At 43.5% G+C, this 19,369-nt stretch overlaps 2 protein-coding genes across 2 annotated transcripts; one reads left to right on the top strand and one right to left on the bottom strand.

Annotated features, from left to right (window-relative positions):
• Nucleotides 1-1,589: 1,589 nt before the first annotated feature.
• spdya (speedy/RINGO cell cycle regulator family member A) lies at nt 1,590-3,291 on the top strand (the record flags this gene model as incomplete). The annotated part of the gene is made up of 6 exons (XM_083791631.1): nt 1,590-1,842; nt 2,340-2,398; nt 2,490-2,575; nt 2,713-2,884; nt 2,981-3,122; nt 3,209-3,291. 6 exons carry the CDS (start codon nt 1,590-1,592, stop codon nt 3,289-3,291), a joined length of 795 nt encoding a protein of 264 aa, XP_083647757.1.
• Nucleotides 3,292-4,075: 784 nt separating this feature from the next.
• Nucleotides 4,076-18,655, bottom strand: trmt61b (tRNA methyltransferase 61B). The gene is made up of 10 exons (XM_083791141.1): nt 18,606-18,655; nt 9,615-9,689; nt 8,876-9,418; nt 7,874-8,272; nt 7,617-7,719; nt 6,645-6,832; nt 6,409-6,500; nt 4,956-5,140; nt 4,516-4,599; nt 4,076-4,438 (listed from the first exon to the last, which is right to left on the bottom strand). The coding sequence occupies exons 3-10, from the start codon at nt 9,254-9,256 to the stop codon at nt 4,404-4,406; spliced, it is 1,467 nt and encodes a 488-aa protein (XP_083647267.1). The 5' UTR covers nt 9,257-9,418; nt 9,615-9,689; nt 18,606-18,655; the 3' UTR covers nt 4,076-4,403.
• Nucleotides 18,656-19,369: the final 714 nt, after the last annotated feature.

The following is a 19,369-nucleotide window of genomic DNA, read 5'->3' as shown; positions in this document are numbered from 1 at the left end:
TTCTTCACAGATTCGACAGGTATTCATAGTAATCTGCGAACTGGTCGCAATTAATTGTCTATTTTGTCTAGGCTTTTTTATTATTTTTTAAATAATACATGCTAAATATTCAATCCAATAGAAGAGTCAATTTTGGAATCATGAAGATTAAAGACATGACGACAGTGTAGTATATCCCCAAATGAGATATTGTTTAATCTAAAGTCATTTTCCACAAAAAGATTCATCGATGGAGAAACACCATCGAGATTAAGGTGCGACCGTACGAGAGGAGATAGGTTACATTCAAATTACTTGTCTTAATAGATGATATGGACATGTATATTGATTGACAGAAGTTTCTCAGGTGGAACTACTAAACCTCGGCTCGCATCACGCGGAGGTACAGCTCCCTCCCTCCGCGCGCACTGCCTGCCCTCTTGTGGTCGTGCTGTGGAATGACCCGCGCTCTGCAGCACAAAGAAGACCGCCTGTTTTCACATGTTTTTCACCTGTCAAGTTCAACATTGTTTTCGGCTGTCAGCATCTCCACCGTCCAGCTGTACTTTACGCTACCGCTGCTTAATTTCTCTTGTTTGTGGTTCTGTCCAGAGAACTGTAAATAAACTCAGCTGGTTGTTGCCTACAGTTTTAGGCACTTTGTAGGTAAGTTTACCACTATCCCTATAGTGTCGGGCGGCCAATTATACCCTATCTGCGCTCTCACAATGCCTCATATCCGATTCCTATTTTTTTATTTGGGGTTAAAACGTCGACTATATAAACATGCGGCGTGACCAAAATAAGGAGGCCAGGATTAAAGTGGTTATTAGCAGTAATCACTACTGGGACTGGGAGGCCATGTGTCCTCTTGCTTGTTAGAAAATTAATACAATAAGCAATGTTAGCTGTTGCTGTAAAAATACACTGGTTTCCTGCCCTGGTTCTCAGGTTCTGACACCATGCTACAGCAGCAGTCTTTAGCTTAGCAATAGTTGGCTGACTGCTCCAGAGACCAACGAAAAACTTTGTTTTGTAGGTTTTTGCTCAACTATCTGTGAGACAGCTAATGTTAGCATAGTGTTCATCAAAGGCAGAAAGTCATTGTCAATGTCTCAATGTTTTGCAAATAAATAGTTGGCCACACCAGGATCAGGATGATGGATCAACAGCCATGCCAATGCCATGCCATGATCAGCTGGTTGAATTTTACTTTGGATCTGAAAACTGAAGCCATATTGGAAATAAATTGGCTCTCTTCCTACACAGGCATTACCAATTGTACTAATTAAGGCTCTGTTTCATTGAGTGGATGGAATGGAACCAAATGAACCCTTCTTCTGTTCAGATTCTGAACATGTTACCAGAATAATGATCAGAAGTGAATTGATATAATTATAATGGATGCCTGCAAGTACTGAAAAAGTCTTAATGTATTATATTGTGTTGTCTAATATTTCCACTTTCCAGGATGTTTTTGATTTATTAAATTCCCTAGTTTGAAATCCACCAGGTCACACACAGACCATTATAAAATAACTCAATGAACCACGTTTGTTATCTCACCCCTGTCAGAACAGATACCTGCAGATAAACCAAGTTGAGCCAGCATGATGAAAACACGCAGTTGGCACGAGACTCCCCCCTCCGTTACTGTACAGATCAAACCCAACACTAGTGTACGCAGCCTTCAGGTCAGGAGAGGTCTCCAGCTTAAAAGAACTAATGGCCAAGAGGTTAAGGGCCCTGCAGGCAAGAGCCAACCCAGGTGTTATGAGGGGTACCACCAGCCCAAACCAACCTTAGGTGATTCGCCTCAAGTCATCCAGCGAGAGGAGATGGTAGCCTTCTTCAAAATCTTTGGTGAGCTTGTGGAATGTGGGTGTTGTCAGGGAAAGTTAGCTAAATGTGTGGCAAATTATTCGGCCATAGCCACTTGTGTGCTGACCTCATCATATTTGTGATGACGGCTATGGACGTTTTTAGCCCATGGAGTGTTTTTCGTGCAAAACTAATGCTTGCAATGGATTCAGAATCATGAAAAACCCCTAGTTTGACCAGTCACATGCTACTTAAAGCATAATGACATTTTGAATGTTTTTATATAGGTTAATGGTACCCCAACTTTCAGCAGCTGTCAAAGTTTTCCAAGGGAGTTGGGTTGGAACAAATTGATGTCATAGTAGACATCGTTATGAACACAATTGTAAAGAAAGCTAGTGATAAGCTTTTCTTTCCTGCATATTTGCTACAACTTTCGCTAACTTTTCTTATTAGTGGTCTGAGCCCAACATAAGTGGTGACATTGATCCAGAAGTAGACATAGGCCTACAAATTAAATGACACATTATGGCTTACAGATGATGATCTGGTAAAAGATTTTCTGTGGAAGGACTGTTGCTTCAAAATCACAGACAAGGTAGGTTGATTCTGTTGGATAATAAATGTGCCAAGATAATCTTGAAACGGCTTGATTTCAACCTTTTCCACCTTGTCCTCTTACCCCTCAGTACCTACTGGCCATGACATTTATCTACTTCAAAAGGGCCAACTTCAGCATCAGTGAACACAACAGAATGAACTTTTTCATAGCACTGTAAGTTCAATAACAAAACTAGTTTTCTACTCACTGTCAATGTGCACCAGGGGATATTTAACAAGCTAGCGGTTTGTAATGCTTGAATTCATAATTGCAGCTCTGAAATGTTCTGATTAAATCCTTTATAATTTCAGCTACCTTGCCAACACCATGGAGGAGGATGAGGAGGAGAACAAATATGAGATCTTTCCCTGGGCACTGGGACAGACCTGGAGGAAGCGCTTTCCCCACTTCCTCAAACAGCGGGACATGCTGTGGACTCGCCTCTGCTATAGAGCTGCAGTTAGCAGACGATGCTGCGAAGAGGTAAACATGGCATAACAAATCACACTTGATGACGCTTATATAAAGCATCTGTGTGTATGCAGCTTTGTATGCCCACTTGTCTGCTTTTGTCCTTAGGTCATAGCCATCATGCCCTCACACTTTGCGTGGAACCGGGAGAGGGCTGAGCACCACAGTGGTGCCCAGAGGCGGTATGGAGTGCAGGGCCAGGTCCGTGTTCCACGTGGGCCCTTAGCATCCCCTGAAACCTGCATCCTCTGTGACTGTACAAGGAAAATGAGGCTCTCCTCTCCATTGCCAAGCCCTGGCTCTCTGCTTCCGTTTGCCATTTCCCTCTCAATGCAGATCACACCCCCAAGGATCAAGGCCTCTCGCAGGAAGGTTCATCTGGTGAAATCTACCCAGCACCCATCACGTTGCTATCCTGAGGAGGCTCCAAGTAGGTAGCTCTGTGTTCTCAGCAGTAAACACAACACATGAACACAGAACTGAAAACTATACTTCAGGATAGTCCAAACATCATGTTCTTTAAAGCTGCACTATGAAATATTGTAATGCAGTTCTACTTTAGACTATACTTGTATACTATGAAGCTTACTGTGCATAACTTACAATCCAGCCATTTATACTTGTTTAAGTTTTTCTAGCTAACCAATGCCTCTATCTTCCTGCTTTGTTAGGGAATAACTCTGCCTGTGGATCAATCTACGACCCATCCATGGATTGGATCAACGAGGAGTAGCTGAGTCTGCATTATCTGATAGAATTAATGTACTTTCCTTACCCTGATTTAGAGAGTCTGTGTAGTATATTATACACTCATTTCCCCTGGATATAGCCTACATTAGACATTTCTTTGAAGTGGACACACACTCCACCACCAGTGTTTTAAATTAAGAAACTTAGTTTCCATCTAACTTTAAGTCAGTGGCATCCAAATCCAAATGTGAATCACAAGTTGAAGTCACTGGTTTGCATTTCCATAGAGATTAAGCACTTTATCCTTAGTTTAACTTAATTAATCTACCAAGGTCTCATACTACCTCTGGTGCATGGCTTAATACAATTCATTATTTGATAAATGTTTTAAAAGATATACAGTGCACAACTGTAAGTATACACTTTTGTTTTGTGTCAACTAGATATTGGTCACATAATCCACATTCACTGTTGGTTACATTTCTACATTGAGTTCATGACACTTATTTGCTATTTATTTACTGAAGCACTTGACAGGCATGTTTGTACATCTGTAAATATTTATGTCAAGAAAATAACTTTTATGAAAATTATTTAAACCAGCATTAAACAGTTAATATATATCAGTAAAGTATATAGTGGGATTCAAGTTTGCCTGGGTGTATTCTTTGTTTTTTGCTTGTTGACCAGCCTTTTGAGTTTTAATTAAAGGCTAGATATTACATTCTTCTTATGTGTTTATTGTTCCCTTCATAAAGTTACCCACTCGATTGTAAAGCACTTTATTCTTCAAGAGTACAAGTCATTTCTGTCCAGGAGTATCCATGGGTTGGTTAAGCAGCTACCGGAAACACTTCCTTAGTTTGGTCAGGAATGCTGCAAGTGAAAAGAGTATAATTTAATGCACAGAATAATGCATATTAATGCTACAATATTGGGATGTTGGCTCTAACCTGTGTGGCTCATTTGTACATGATGCGGTCTAGCAATGTAGGGGACACTCCCAAAAGGTGGATGTTCCTTGGTGGTCAACACTTCTGAAAAATCCACACCAAAGGGGTGTACAGTGATGAAAACCCACAGATAAAGATATGAAAGCAACAATTAATTGTCATTCTAAAAAATAGTATACAATAATAACTTATGTTCTTAACCCATTCTGACCTGAGATCAGATTCTATAAATGTCTTCTACATCCTGACAGTTTTCTGACAAAGCCATGTTTCTGTCAGTCGTTCTTGGATTTTTCAAAAAATAGCAGATCTACAAGCTCATAGCGCGCCACCGAGTGGCGCGCTATGAGCTTGTAGATCTGCTATTTTTCAATAGCTAAAGCACAACATAGTGCTAACACCAAAAGGGGATCCTGTCCAAAATGGGTTTTAATGATCACCTTTCTCCTTTCCATTTGCCTCTTCTACTTCATCAGCGATAGGTTTACTGACACAGAAGCTGCCATCTTTGTGGCGTGCCGGGGCCACCAGCCAGTCTCTGTATGGCACCTCAATGATGCGTTCACACAGCAGAGGTAGCGCTGAACATCGAATCCCATCCAACAGGTCTATAACCTGGGTTATACTTGGTTATAGGATAATAGGCAAACAATATTCATTGCATTCTCTGAGTAGTACAATGCAGTACAATGCAATTTGAAACCAAGCAAATAAGTCTAGGCTACATGTCAAAGTGTGGTCTTAGTGGTGACCAGTGATTGCTTCTTTAAACATACAATATAAATCAAATCAAATCAAATTTTATTTATAGAGCACATTTTCAAAGACCAGGAGGCCAACCAAAGTGCTGTACAGGAAACATGACACAAGTAACATAGTAAAACAAAATCAAAGCAACACAAAAAAGTACACAGGTTAATTAGGTCAAACATTGAAAGCCAGGGAGAAGAAATGGGTTTTGAGTAAAGACTTAAAGGACTCTAAGGAGGGAGCAGACTTAATATGAAGGGGCAGACAGTTCCAGAGTTTGGGGCCGGCCACCGAAAAGGCACGGTCACCTCTGGACCTGTAATAGGAATTGGGCACAGTCAGGAGACGCTGGTCAGCTGACCTCAGGGCCCTGGATGGGGTGTAAGGGACCATGAGTGCCGATAAATACAGGGGGGCCAAACCATTTAGGGATTTAAAAACAAATAATAGAATCTTAAAATCAATTCTAAATTTAACGGGAAGCCAGTGGAGGGAGGCAAGAACGGGAGTGATATGATCACGCCTCCTCGTACCAGTGAGTAGGCACGCGGCGGCATTTTGGACAAGCTGCAGACGTCTGAGAGTGGACTGGTCCATGCCTACATACAGCGCATTGCAATAATCGAGCCGCGATGAGATAAAGGCGTGGATAACTCTCTGAAGGTCAGGTTGGGAAAGGTAGCCCTTGATCCTGGCCACTAGCCTGAGTTGATAGAAACTTGCTTTGACCACGGAGCTAATCTGTTTATCAAATTTAAGGTTGTTGTCAAACAACACACCCAGATTTTTCACTGATGAGTGGATATTAGCACTGAGGGGTCCCAAGGTGGCAAGGGACGGGGCTGACTGTTGGCCAAAAATGATAACCTCCGTCTTACTTTCGTTGAGGGTGAGAAAGTTATTTAGCATTCAACTTTTGATGTCGGAGATGCAATCGAGGAGTGGCTGGAAGGGGTCTGTGAGCAGACTATTGGTGTTTAGAGGTAGATAGACCTGCACATCATCCGCATAGAAATGAAAAGAGACATTATGCTTCTTGATTATGCTTCCTAGGGGCAGCATATATAATAAAAATAAAATGGGGCCTAAGATAGAGCCCTGTAAACATTCACAGCTATATCTTAATCTTATTTTGGTACTCACTTTGCCAAGTAGACTGTGCACACAGCCCCAGGGTGAAGATGAGGAAGCACGGTGGGTAAGACCAACTGGGGACTCATCATGTCAAGAGCAATCTACGATAGACATGTCAGTCGGAAAATGTTTTGGAATTAGAGCCTGACCACCATTCACAATTCACATCTACAGCAAAGTGCTGGGGAAAGGTACAGTGCAGCCATTAACAGTGTATGTAATGTGAAATAAGGGGTCAGACTGACCGAATGAAAACCCCGGCCAGCGAGTAGTGAGGATGCCTTGAGGTCAGCGTTGTAGAACTGGACATTATCTGGCCACTCCTCCCCTCGCCGCAGCCTCCATGAATCACGCCAATGGTTGTAGTTGAGCACTGCTCTCTTGTGGTGGTCCTCCCTGATCTCCACACTCAGAACACTGCCCTTGGAGCCCACTAGACAGTGTACAGAACATTAGACATTTCAACTATGAATAGTTGCCTGCTGTAAAAATGTGTAGGCTACTTGTGTAACTAATGTACTTATTATTTATTCCTAAGAAGTGTTTTTCTGGGACACTTTTTTTTCAAAACAAAATCAACTATTTTCAGGTTTCTTACTGATCTTCCCCACTTTTTCTTCATCATATAGATGTATAAGAGTAACTTCTATTTGACCAGCTAGTGGCCTTGTGGTTAGATTGACCGCCATGAGACTGGGAGGTTGGGGTTCCATCCCCAGCTGGGTCATACCAAAAAATGGGACCCAGTGCCTCCCTGCTTGGCACTCAGCATCAAGGGTTGGATTGGAGTATGGAGTCCTTGCGACATACTAGCGTCATGTCATGCGGGTGTACTTGTACAGTACATCATGTCCAGGTACATCACTCGTTCATCAAGCTGCCTCACGCTACAGAAACAGGAGATAGGCTACTGGCATTGCACTATGGGCCGCCTCATGGCTCGGCAGGGCTTACTTTATATATTTGAAAAACTGCCATTATGCCAAGTTATTGCAGAAAAAAGGGGGGAAATAAGGTTGTGGTTCCTGAATCAGTGTCCAATTTGTACTAGAATGGAACCTGGGAGTTTGAGGTCATGCAATCTCATTGGCTCAAGCCACACCAAAAAACACACCTAAACGGTAATTATCTATGACATAATCATGACAAAACAAAACCATTTTAATGCTATACTTTAAGTTAGGCTGTCTTTGATCAGCCATTATTAAAAAGCCTACCTGCTCTGGAAAGAAAGAGTGACATAGCCCCTGACCCAGATCCTGACTCCAACACGCAGTCTCCCTCTGTGATATCCATCATCATCAGCATGGCATTAGCATCCTTGGGGGAGACACAGGATGCTTCATGTCAACAAATCATACAGCAGATTAGAATTATCAACATGATAATTAGACACTATAAAACAATGTTCTAATTGACCTTCTGGAAAAGTGATTCTTGCTAGATGCTATGCTAGAGTCTTCTTGGTTAATACCTTTGGGTAAGAGATGGTCGGGGCCCTCTTCATATAGAGCACATAATCCTCCAGACTGGCACGGCGTATGAAGGCGTTAAACCCTTGGGTGGTCTTCAAGAACAGGCCTGAAGGCTGACCTGCCATGTCATTGTGGAAAACACTACCCCAGTTGCTCTCCAGACGCCCCCCTGGCTTAAGTCTAAACATGTTCTTGTACTCTGCCCTCCGTTTTGTGTACTCCGCAATCAGCAGCTCCCCAAACATCAGCAAGCGCTCCCCGGGGAGAGTGGCTGGTACAGAACCATCCCCCTGGTCATGGGTGAGAGCATGATCCTGTGTTTCGGAATCACTTGACTTTACAACTGGGCCAAGTGCACCACAAACACTTGAAACGTCATCTTTAAGCCCGGGATCCTCCTGAATATGAACAGTGGTGGAAAAAGTGCTCACATTATTTACGTATTATTACGCATATATTACGAATTATTTATGGTACATACAATCAATACTGCAATGTAGTCAGAAGTAAAAGTCTTTCATTCTAAATTTCTGTGAGTAAAAATGTACAAAGTATAAAAAGTACAAAATCATGCATGTGAATGAATGTCCCATGAATGAATGTCCCATTTCACTCTCACATGTATACAAATCTTTGATGCATTGTGAGCTTATAGATTGGCTATTTTCAAATGGCCGAAAGATATAGGGCTGAATTAATGTGGTTAGTATGGTTGGTATGTATCAAAATCTACAAAGTAACTAAAGTTTTCAAATAATTGTAGAGAAGTAAAAATACAATAGCCTCTGAGATAGAAAATAAATAAATGTTGAAATACTTGTACTATACTCAGTTACTATACTCATACCGTATAGTAACTTGTACATTTACTGAAGAAAATGTACAAGTAAATGATGGAGGAAATATTAATATTCAGTTGTGTATAGTCTATACACAACTGAATAAGAATACTTTCTCCATCATGTGCATCATGCTGTTGTCATCCAAATTGCGACCTTCACCTCCACATCTCCCTGGCTTTGTTCTCTCAGCTGAGCCACATCGGGGCTCAAAGAATCTGGAGGCAGCAGGCGACTGATCCTCTCTAGTGGAGACAAGGGTCTCCTCCCCCCTGGCAGCAGTCGTCTCCTGGGAGTCCGATGATCAGGGTTCAAGGAGGATGAAGGGTCAGAGCTGTCTCCTTCGTCCCCTCCGCTGCTCCCATTATTACCCGTCTTCTGGTGACCATCTGAGAATGTTCTCGTCGCGCACCAGATCCGCTTCGGGAGTCGAACCACAGCACGCGTTTCCCTGCGTTTTGGGTGTGCACGGGCAGACGCGCAAGCACAGCGCAACAGTCTGTTTATAAAGAGAACACCTCCGGAGGACATTTGACAAGACATGATAAGTGCTGATTGTAGTCGATCATGCTGCAAAGGTATTCACGCACTCTTTTTCTTAGTATTCATTGATAACGCGATTCCAAGATTGATCCCAACGTAAACATAGCAACTGATTGACCGCAATGAATATAACCAGTAATTTAAGGTAGCTAGTGCTACTTACTGACTTACTACAGTTCAACTTGAAGTCACAATGCTGCTGGGAGACACACACCCGAGTGGAATAGTATGAGAGTGGCGACACTAGCGTTGTCTCCCATTGTAACAATGGAATGCGGAAGTGCTCATTCTATCTCAATGGGATAGTTACGATTTTGCGGCGAGATCAAAGCGTGTCGCCACACTTTTACTATTCCACTCTTACACACGTGTCTCCCTGTTTCTACGTCACAACTAAGCGACAAACATTGTAGTCTCTAGAAGTCGGCTCCGTCTTATGAGCAAATTTAAGACTTCCGCTCTGAGAGCTAGCAGATTTAAGACATCCGGTTGCCTTCAGAATAAAATAATATTTTAATTCGTTAATTAAATAACTATTACGTTACATTATTAGTGTAAAAGTGTGTTCTTTTCGTTAAGAATCACCCAACAAGGATTGTAGTTTAGCCCAGCCGGGCAATAGTTTATTATAAAGTCCCGTGCTAAGAGTAGTAATAAACAACCTGTCAGCTCAGTCTAGTGCAACCAACAACAGGTACCGTGCGAGAGGTGCAACCAACAACAGGCACCGTGCGTACCGTGCGTCACGCACTTGTATAAGCAAGGTTCCTATCCAAACAATAAAGGTTCCTATTTCATCAAGCAATAATACACCTATTATAACAATTAGTATTATTATTACATTACAGTTATTGTAAAGACACACATTATGTTTCTGTGTAAAAATAAGTAATTAAATTACTAATAAGTAATTAAATAATAATAAAAGTTATCTAAATGGATAAATGCTATTCACTGGAGTGCATGGACTTTATAAAGTGGACACTGGACAAAAGAGGCCTCCGCGAGGCAACTATCTGGACATACCCACGCGTTCGGGGAGATGTCCTCTACCACACCCCACTCTCCGCTAAGCGGGAGAGGTGTAAAATTCACAGCAGCAGCCCTTCTACTGTGGTCAATGCTGACAAAAAGTACCGTTTCCGGACCCAGAATGGACACTGGACAAAGAGGCCTCTGCGAGGCAACTATCTGGACATACCCACACGTTCGGGGAGATGTCCTCTACCACACCACACTCTCCGCTAAGCGGGAGAGGTGTAAAATTCACAGCAGCAGACCTTTTACTGTGGTCAAGGCTGACAAAAAGTACCGTTTCCGGACCCAGAATGGACACTGGACAAAAGACGGCTCCGCGAGGCAACTATCTGGACATACCCGCACGTTCGGGGAGATGTCCTCTACCACACTCCACTCTCCGCTAAGCGGGAGAGGTGTAAAATTCACAGCAGCAGACCTTTTACTGTGGTCAAGGCTGACAAAAAGTACCGTTTCCGGACCCAGAATGGACACTGGACAAAAGACGGCTCCGCGAGGCAACTATCTGGACATACCCACGCGTTCGGGGAGATGTCCTCTACCACACCACACTCTCCGCTAAGCGGGAGAGGTGTAAAATTCACAGCAGCAGACCTTTTACTGTGGTCAAGGCTGACAAAAAGTACCGTTTCCGGACCCAGAATGGACACTGGACAAAAGACGGCTCCGCGAGGCAACTATCTGGACATACCCACGCGTTCGGGGAGATGTCCTCTACCACACCACACTCTCCGCTAAGCGGGAGAGGTGTAAAATTCACAGCAGCAGACCTTTTACTGTGGTCAAGGCTGACAAAAAGTACCGTTTCCGGACCCAGAATGGACACTGGACAAAGAGGCCTCCGCGAGGCAACTATCTGGACATACCCACACGTTCGGGGAGATGTCCTCTACCACACCCCACTCTCCGCTAAACGGGAGAGGTGTAAAATTCACAGCAGCAGCCCTTCTACTGTGGTCAAGGCTGACAAAAAGTACCGTTTCCGGACCCAGAATGGACACTGGACAAAAGACGGCTCCGCGAGGCAACTATCTGGACATACCCGCACGTTCGGGGAGATGTCCTCTACCACACTCCACTCTCCGCTAAGCGGGAGAGGTGTAAAATTCACAGCAGCAGACCTTTTACTGTGGTCAAGGCTGACAAAAAGTACCGTTTCCGGACCCAGAATGGACACTGGACAAAAGACGGCTCCGCGAGGCAACTATCTGGACATACCCACGCGTTCGGGGAGATGTCCTCTACCACACCACACTCTCCGCTAAGCGGGAGAGGTGTAAAATTCACAGCAGCAGACCTTTTACTGTGGTCAAGGCTGACAAAAAGTACCGTTTCCGGAATCACATTTAAATCAAACTAGCAGTGTTCATGAGCAGCCTATAAAGCCAGTTGTTGTGCACGATGGAGATGAGGAAGACAGCGTAGATGAATCACTTGCTACTGTAGAAATAGATCACTCATATGCATTTCATGAGAGCACTGTACATAATCAGTCTGTACAGACTCAGAGTCTAGATGGTGTAGAAATAGATCACTCGTATGCATTTAATGAGAGCACTGTACATAATCAGTCTGTACAGACTCTGAGTCTAGATGATGGTACTGTTCAGAGTGTCATGGGACTATCTAGTGCTACATCAGGACCCTTCAAACACAGTGCCATTGAACCTACTACCTTTACTTTGAAGTCTTCAGAATGGGACACTGTAAACTCCTTAAGAGTCAAAGGAAATAAACATTTTAAGACGTATGAATGGCAAGAGCTGTTTGCCAGCAAAGTCAAGGAATCTAATCCATACTGTATAATCAGTTTTGTTAATCACCACTTTTCTACCGCTGTCGTTAGAAAATCAGGCAAGCCATGTCTGACAATCAATGGCGCCTGCCGGCATACTTCATGTGAGATGACCTTTAAAATTCATCTCCATTCATTCGAAGACGGCATATTTCATATAGCTTACACTGGCAACATATATCACACAAAGGACAAATTGAGAGGTAGATCAATGGGTAGATCAATGATGAACCGATTTGCACATAATGCCTACATTGAGGCAGTGAACATTGCAGACCCAAGGTCTTTAATAGCTGGAAATCGTAGCGGAGTTGGCAAAGACACTTCTTTGTACAGGCAGGTCAAATATGAACAGCGGAAAAAAGGATGGAAGGATAACAGTGAGATCAAAGCTTTGATGGACCTTAAAAAAGAATGGGAGGATAAAGACACAGACAGTGTTGTTGTAAAAGGATTCATTCAAGTTATTAAAGTTAGTCCCCTTAAGGTTATATGTTTTAGTGAAGCAGGAGTGAAACTGTGGCACAATGCGACAGCACAATGTGCGGCATCATGGGATGCCACAGGGGGGATCATTAAGACTAAACTAACAGAGAAAAGGATTTTGTATTATGAAATTATAGTAAGTTCATTTAATTCATCAACTCCTGTTGCATTCATGATCTCTGAAGAACATACTCAATCAGCTATAGAGGAACTACTCACACAATTGAGATGCAAAGAGAAGGAGATATTTGGTACAAACACAACACCGATTCAGATTAATAGTGACAGGTCCATAGTGCTTTTAAAAGCCAGTATGCATATCTTCAATCAAGATAGCATGAGTATGTACTTGTTACGCTGCTGGAGAATAGTGGTAGGAAAGGCAGATAACAAAGATTTAGATTTCTGTACCATAAGGGCATGTAAGAGTCATTTGATGAAACAGGCAAGTCACATTTGCAAACAACAGTACATACACAGAGATAAGAGGTATACTTTGGCTATGTACATCTTCAGCACTTTAGTTAATGCCAAAACACTACAACAAACAAGTACAATAGTACAAGCTGCTTGTATTGTACTTGGTAGTAAAAGGAACTCCAGCGTGGTGCAAGCCAGTCTTGACACCATCATGTCTGAGACACAGAATCTAGCGCCACAGAAAGAAAATGTTGATAAAAAGCATGATCAACAAGACACTGTGATTGATCATGACTTCTTTGGTGATTTTGAGGATGTCAGTGAAAGTACATCTCCTTTCAAAGAACATTTTGACACAGTAAGGACTGAAGCCAATAAAGCAATGAAAACCACCAATGACACAGGTGAAAATACCTACCATGGGGAACTGATTTTAAACAAGCTGTTCAAGATGCTCCCAACTATTCCAATATGGTCAGATCTCCTCTCAGGTGATTTGCAGAGATTCTCTGGAGCCTATGCTACACAAATAAACCTGTGTAAGAAAAGCACAGCTATTTCTGAGGCCACATTCAAAAACACAAAAGTGTTGCTTTTACGAAATGAGAAACACAGACTTGACGAATGTGTACAGCACATGCGCTTATTTTACAACCAGTCAGCCATAGATTTCTGTGACAAAGCAGCATACAGAACAACACAGGTAGAGTGCGTAAACCCAGCACCTGTAGAAAATTGGAACAAAAAACGAAAATTGCCAAAACATCTTAGGGGCTCTTATCAACACCGGCCATCCCCACATTCAAAGATGTTCTTACAAAATCAAAGCTCAGCAAGTGTGCCAGACAAAACAAAGCCACAAATCAGATGCACAGAGACAGGATTTTGCAATAGCATATGCAGGTTTGCGAATAATGAAAATAATTGTTGGCTAAATGCAACTCTACAATCTATACTGCATCTACAAGTAGTACAAGATAAATTGAAACCATTGACACCTACTTTGATGGTTCAGTATATGCCGGGGAATTTAGCAGCTCTCATTCAAGCGTTTTTTCAAATTCCAGGTCACACATTTGATTGCAAAACAATCCGTGGTGTCACTCAACAAATAGTGAATAGCATCCCAGACTTGGCCTTAGGAATGCACAATGACCCATTAGATTTTATACACAAACTAGTAGTTTGGTTGAGTATGTGTGGTGTCCACACAGTTGTTCAAGCAAAACATACAGACATCTGTACATTCTGTGCCTGGACAGTTGAAAGCAATTCTTCTATTACTAATATTTTTGCATTACCGCTGCCACAGAAAAGAAAGTCCCTCAATTCTCTTTTCGAACACTCAATCATGGAAGGTGTAAGTCCAGACAAGTGTACAGCATGTGGTTGTGATATGAAGCGACAAATATGTTGGAATGACTCTCCTGATTTCATTACTCTTTCTCTGTCGCGTGTTACTGTACAATGTTTGCACTTTATGTTTGCAGTGATGCTTTGCACTATAGGCTACCTTTTTATACATTTGAGTGATGTGTGCACTTAGGTACATTGCATGTTGTACCATATATACATTTGAGTGATGTTTGCATTGAGGTACATTGCATGTTGTACCTAAGCTTTTGAGTAACGTTTGCACTTAATTGGTACATTGCACGTCTTACCTTTTTATACATTTGAGTAATGTATGCACTTATAGGTACGTTGCACTTATAGTACCATTTTGTACTTTTGAGTGATGTTTGCACTGATTGACTTTGTAGTTTTTGCATGTTTTGCATGTGTTTGAATAATGTTTGCTGTATTAACACAGATGCGCACACACATGCAGTAAATTGATCAAATCTGTAACTACTAACTATTAAAGTAGCTTCTCAGTCCACATTAAGACAAATTGTGATGTTTAAAAACAAATATTGTAGGGATTTGGAAACTTTTAAATGAGCATTTTATTTCTGATTGTGATGATCATTATTGATATGATTTCTTCTTCTTCTGTGTAACAGTGAATGAGAAATGATTAATGATTAATTAAAAGGTATTTTTTTTCTAACTTTCAAAGCCTTGTCTGTATTCTTTTATTCTTTCATAAATGTAATGCTATGGAGAGGGCCACTATATATATAACGATCGTTGTCACCTCATCTATACCTGGGCACCGCCCAGCCAGAAAGAGGGTTTGGAGGAATGTATAAACACAGCACTGTAAAAATAAACTATTACTGTTAATGGCCCATCTACATAGTGAATGACATTACCATTGTCATTGATGCAGACATTAGTGTTCAAACACCAGTAATTACCAAAATAATTAGTATTACTTTGCAATGCATGTTATAGGCCAGTGATTTCATGTCAATGCCAATTTTGAGCATTGACCTCAGTAGAAGGGCTGCTGCTGTGAATTTTACACCTCTCCCGCTTAGCGGAGAGTGGGGTGTGGTAGAGGACATCTCCCCGAACGTGCGGGTATGTCCAGATAGTTGCCTCGCGGAGCCGTCTTTTGTCCAGTGTCCATTCTGGGTCCGGAAACGGTACTTTTTGTCAGCCTTGACCACAGTAGACGGTCTGCTGCTGTGAATTTTACACCTCTCCCGCTTAGCGGAGAGTGTGGTGTGGTAGAGGACATCTCCCCGAACGTGTGGGTATGTCCAGATAGTTGCCTCGCGGAGGCCTCTTTGTCCAGTGTCCATTCTGGGTCCGGAAACGGTACTTTTTGTCAGCCTTGACCACAGTAGAAGGGCTGCTGCTGTGAATTTTACACCTCTCCCGCTTAGCGGAGAGTGTGGTGTGGTAGAGGACATCTCCCCGAACGTGTGGGTATGTCCAGATAGTTGCCTCGCGGAGCCGTCTTTTGTCCAGTGTCCATTCTGGGTCCGGAAACGGTACTTTTTGTCAGCCTTGACCACAGTAGACGGTCTGCTGCTGTGAATTTTACACCTCTCCCGCTTAGCGGAGAGTGTGGTGTGGTAGAGGACATCTCCCCGAACGTGTGGGTATGTCCAGATAGTTGCCTCGCGGAGGCCTCTTTGTCCAGTGTCCATTCTGGGTCCGGAAACAGTACTTTTTGTCAGCCTTGACCACAGTAAAAGGTCTGCTGCTGTGAATTTTACACCTCTCCCGCTTAGCGGAGAGTGGAGTGTGGTAGAGGACATCTCCCCGAACGTGCGGGTATGTCCAGATAGTTGCCTCGCGGAGCCGTCTTTTGTCCAGTGTCCATTCTGGGTCCGGAAACGGTACTTTTTGTCAGCCTTGACCACAGTAAAAGGTCTGCTGCTGTGAATTTTACACCTCTCCCGCTTAGCGGAGAGTGTGGTGTGGTAGAGGACATCTCCCCGAACGTGTGGGTATGTCCAGATAGTTGCCTCGCGGAGGCCTCTTTGTCCAGTGTCCATTCTGGGTCCGGAAACGGTACTTTTTTCAGCATTGACCACAGTAGACGGTCTGCTGCTGTGAATTTTACACCTCTCCCGCTTAGCGGAGAGTGGAGTGTGGTAGAGGACATCTCCCCGAACGTGTGGGTATGTCCAGATAGTTGCCTCGCGGAGGCCTCTTTGTCCAGTGTCCATTCTGGGTCCGGAAACGGTACTTTTTGTCAGCCTTGACCACAGTAAAAGGTCTGCTGCTGTGAATTTTACACCTCTCCCGCTTAGCGGAGAGTGGGGTGTGGTAGAGGACATCTCCCCGAACGTGCGGGTATGTCCAGATAGTTGCCTCGCGGAGCCGTCTTTTGTCCAGTGTCCATTCTGGGTCCGGAAACGGTACTTTTTGTCAGCCTTGACCACAGTAGACGGTCTGCTGCTGTGAATTTTACACCTCTCCCGCTTAGCGGAGAGTGTGGTGTGGTAGAGGACATCTCCCCGAACGTGTGGGTATGTCCAGATAGTTGCCTCGCGGAGGCCTCTTTGTCCAGTGTCCATTCTGGGTCCGGAAACGGTACTTTTTGTCAGCCTTGACCACAGTAGAAGGGCTGCTGCTGTGAATTTTACACCTCTCCCGCTTAGCGGAGAGTGTGGTGTGGTAGAGGACATCTCCCCGAACGTGTGGGTATGTCCAGATAGTTGCCTCGCGGAGCCGTCTTTTGTCCAGTGTCCATTCTGGGTCCGGAAACGGTACTTTTTGTCAGCCTTGACCACAGTAGACGGTCTGCTGCTGTGAATTTTACACCTCTCCCGCTTAGCGGAGAGTGTGGTGTGGTAGAGGACATCTCCCCGAACGTGTGGGTATGTCCAGATAGTTGCCTCGCGGAGGCCTCTTTGTCCAGTGTCCATTCTGGGTCCGGAAACAGTACTTTTTGTCAGCCTTGACCACAGTAAAAGGTCTGCTGCTGTGAATTTTACACCTCTCCCGCTTAGCGGAGAGTGGAGTGTGGTAGAGGACATCTCCCCGAACGTGCGGGTATGTCCAGATAGTTGCCTCGCGGAGCCGTCTTTTGTCCAGTGTCCATTCTGGGTCCGGAAACGGTACTTTTTGTCAGCCTTGACCACAGTAAAAGGTCTGCTGCTGTGAATTTTACACCTCTCCCGCTTAGCGGAGAGTGTGGTGTGGTAGAGGACATCTCCCCGAACGTGTGGGTATGTCCAGATAGTTGCCTCGCGGAGGCCTCTTTGTCCAGTGTCCATTCTGGGTCCGGAAACGGTACTTTTTTCAGCATTGACCACAGTAGACGGTCTGCTGCTGTGAATTTTACACCTCTCCCGCTTAGCGGAGAGTGGAGTGTGGTAGAGGACATCTCCCCGAACGTGTGGGTATGTCCAGATAGTTGCCTCGCGGAGGCCTCTTTGTCCAGTGTCCATTCTGGGTCCGGAAACGGTACTTTTTGTCAGCCTTGACCACAGTAAAAGGTCTGCTGCTGTGAATTTTACACCTCTCCCGCTTAGCGGAGAGTGTGGTGTGGTAGAGGACATCTCCCCGAACGCGTGGGTATGTCCAGATAGTTGCCTCGCGGAGCCGTCTTTTGTCCAGTGTCCATTCTGGGTCCGGAAACGGTACTTTTTTGTCAGCATTGACCACAGTAGAAGGGCTGCTGCTGTGAATTTTACACCTCTCCCGCTTAGCGGAGAGTGGGGTGTGGTAGAGGACATCTCCCCGAACGCGTGGGTATGTCCAGATAGTTGCCTCGCGGAGCCGTCTTTTGTCCAGTGTCCATTCTGGGTCCGGAAACGGTACTTTTTTGTCAGCATTGACCACAGTAGAAGGGCTGCTGCTGTGAATTTTACACCTCTCCCGCTTAGCGGAGAGTGGGGTGTGGTAGAGGACATCTCCCCGAACGCGTGGGTATGTCCAGATAGTTGCCTCGCGGAGCCGTCTTTTGTCCAGTGTCCACTTTATAAAGTCCATGCACTCCAGTGAATAGCATTTATCCATTTAGATAACTTTATTATTATTATTATTATGATTTAATTACTTATTTTTACACAGAAACATAATGTGTGTCTTATAGCATCATATAGCATCATTTAAATGCTTAATTTGTAGTTTTAATGTGCAAATTAAACTTTTTTTCAATACTCTAGAGGGTACTCTTATTTTGAAGAGATCGTCCACCGGAAGCCTTAAATCTGTTCATTAGATCTGTTCACTAGACGCTGCCCTAGAAGTCAATGTGACTGGCTAGTTAAGTTGTCTAGTAACTTAAACAACCACTCTACTACTACTACCCGTTGTGTTATACTTTTATACGTGTATTTAAAATGTCCCACTATGTAGCGTCTTTGCGAGGAGGCGGGGATTAGATGCGAGAGTCGAGCAGCAGGATTGAAAGCTGTGATGATCCTCGCTCGCAGACAGTTATTTCCAAAATAGCTCAAAGCTGCTGGTTGCTTAGGTTAGGTTAAAACCCGCTGCAGTGGTGTATATTATCCGACTATGCCTTGACATGATGACTGAGCCAATAAGATCTATCCATATATCGGTTCCACCACATCGATCTGATATCAGCACTATAGGTCAACCCGGACCAAATGTAGGGATTGTCATACTAGACATGATGTGATGTCATATAACCCAATGTGCTAGTCCGATATGTCAAATAGCTCGACGTCCTAGTCGAATATCCCCATGTATGGAGAGACTATATATAGTTACACTAGTATATCCAATGAACAACTCTCCCAGATCCGATAATATGAATGGAAGTGAGAGTCTTCGTTACAGCCGCTCCAGATTTCCCGTCATAGTTACATCTTTTGAAACGCTTCATTAATATGTTTGTTAATCGATTCGCCATTATGTTACCAATATGTTACCAATAATCTTATGCACAGCACAACTGTAAAGGACACATACTGCCACCTACTGAACGGAACATAATGTTTGGATTATAAACAGATGCAGTTTGTCATTGAAAAACAAGAGATCCGAAAACAACGAGT

Source organism: Protomyctophum parallelum, assembly GCF_964188405.1.
Source record: "Protomyctophum parallelum genome assembly, chromosome: 20".
Lineage (NCBI taxonomy): Eukaryota > Metazoa > Chordata > Actinopteri > Myctophiformes > Myctophidae > Protomyctophum > Protomyctophum parallelum.
This window is presented reverse-complemented; position numbering and strand designations above follow the sequence as displayed.

Excerpts from the sequence above, each read along its gene's own strand:
- trmt61b (XM_083791141.1), bottom strand. The coding sequence starts at position 9,256 with ATGTCTTGTCAAATGTCCTCCGGAGGTGTTCTCTTTATAAACAGACTG. Across the intron at positions 7,720-7,873 it reads CGACCATCTCTTACCCAAAG|GATGCTAATGCCATGCTGAT; the intron begins GTATTAACCAAG and ends GTCTCCCCCAAG. Across the intron at positions 6,833-7,616 it reads ACTCTTTCTTTCCAGAGCAG|TGGGCTCCAAGGGCAGTGTT; the intron begins GTAGGCTTTTTA and ends TACACTGTCTAG.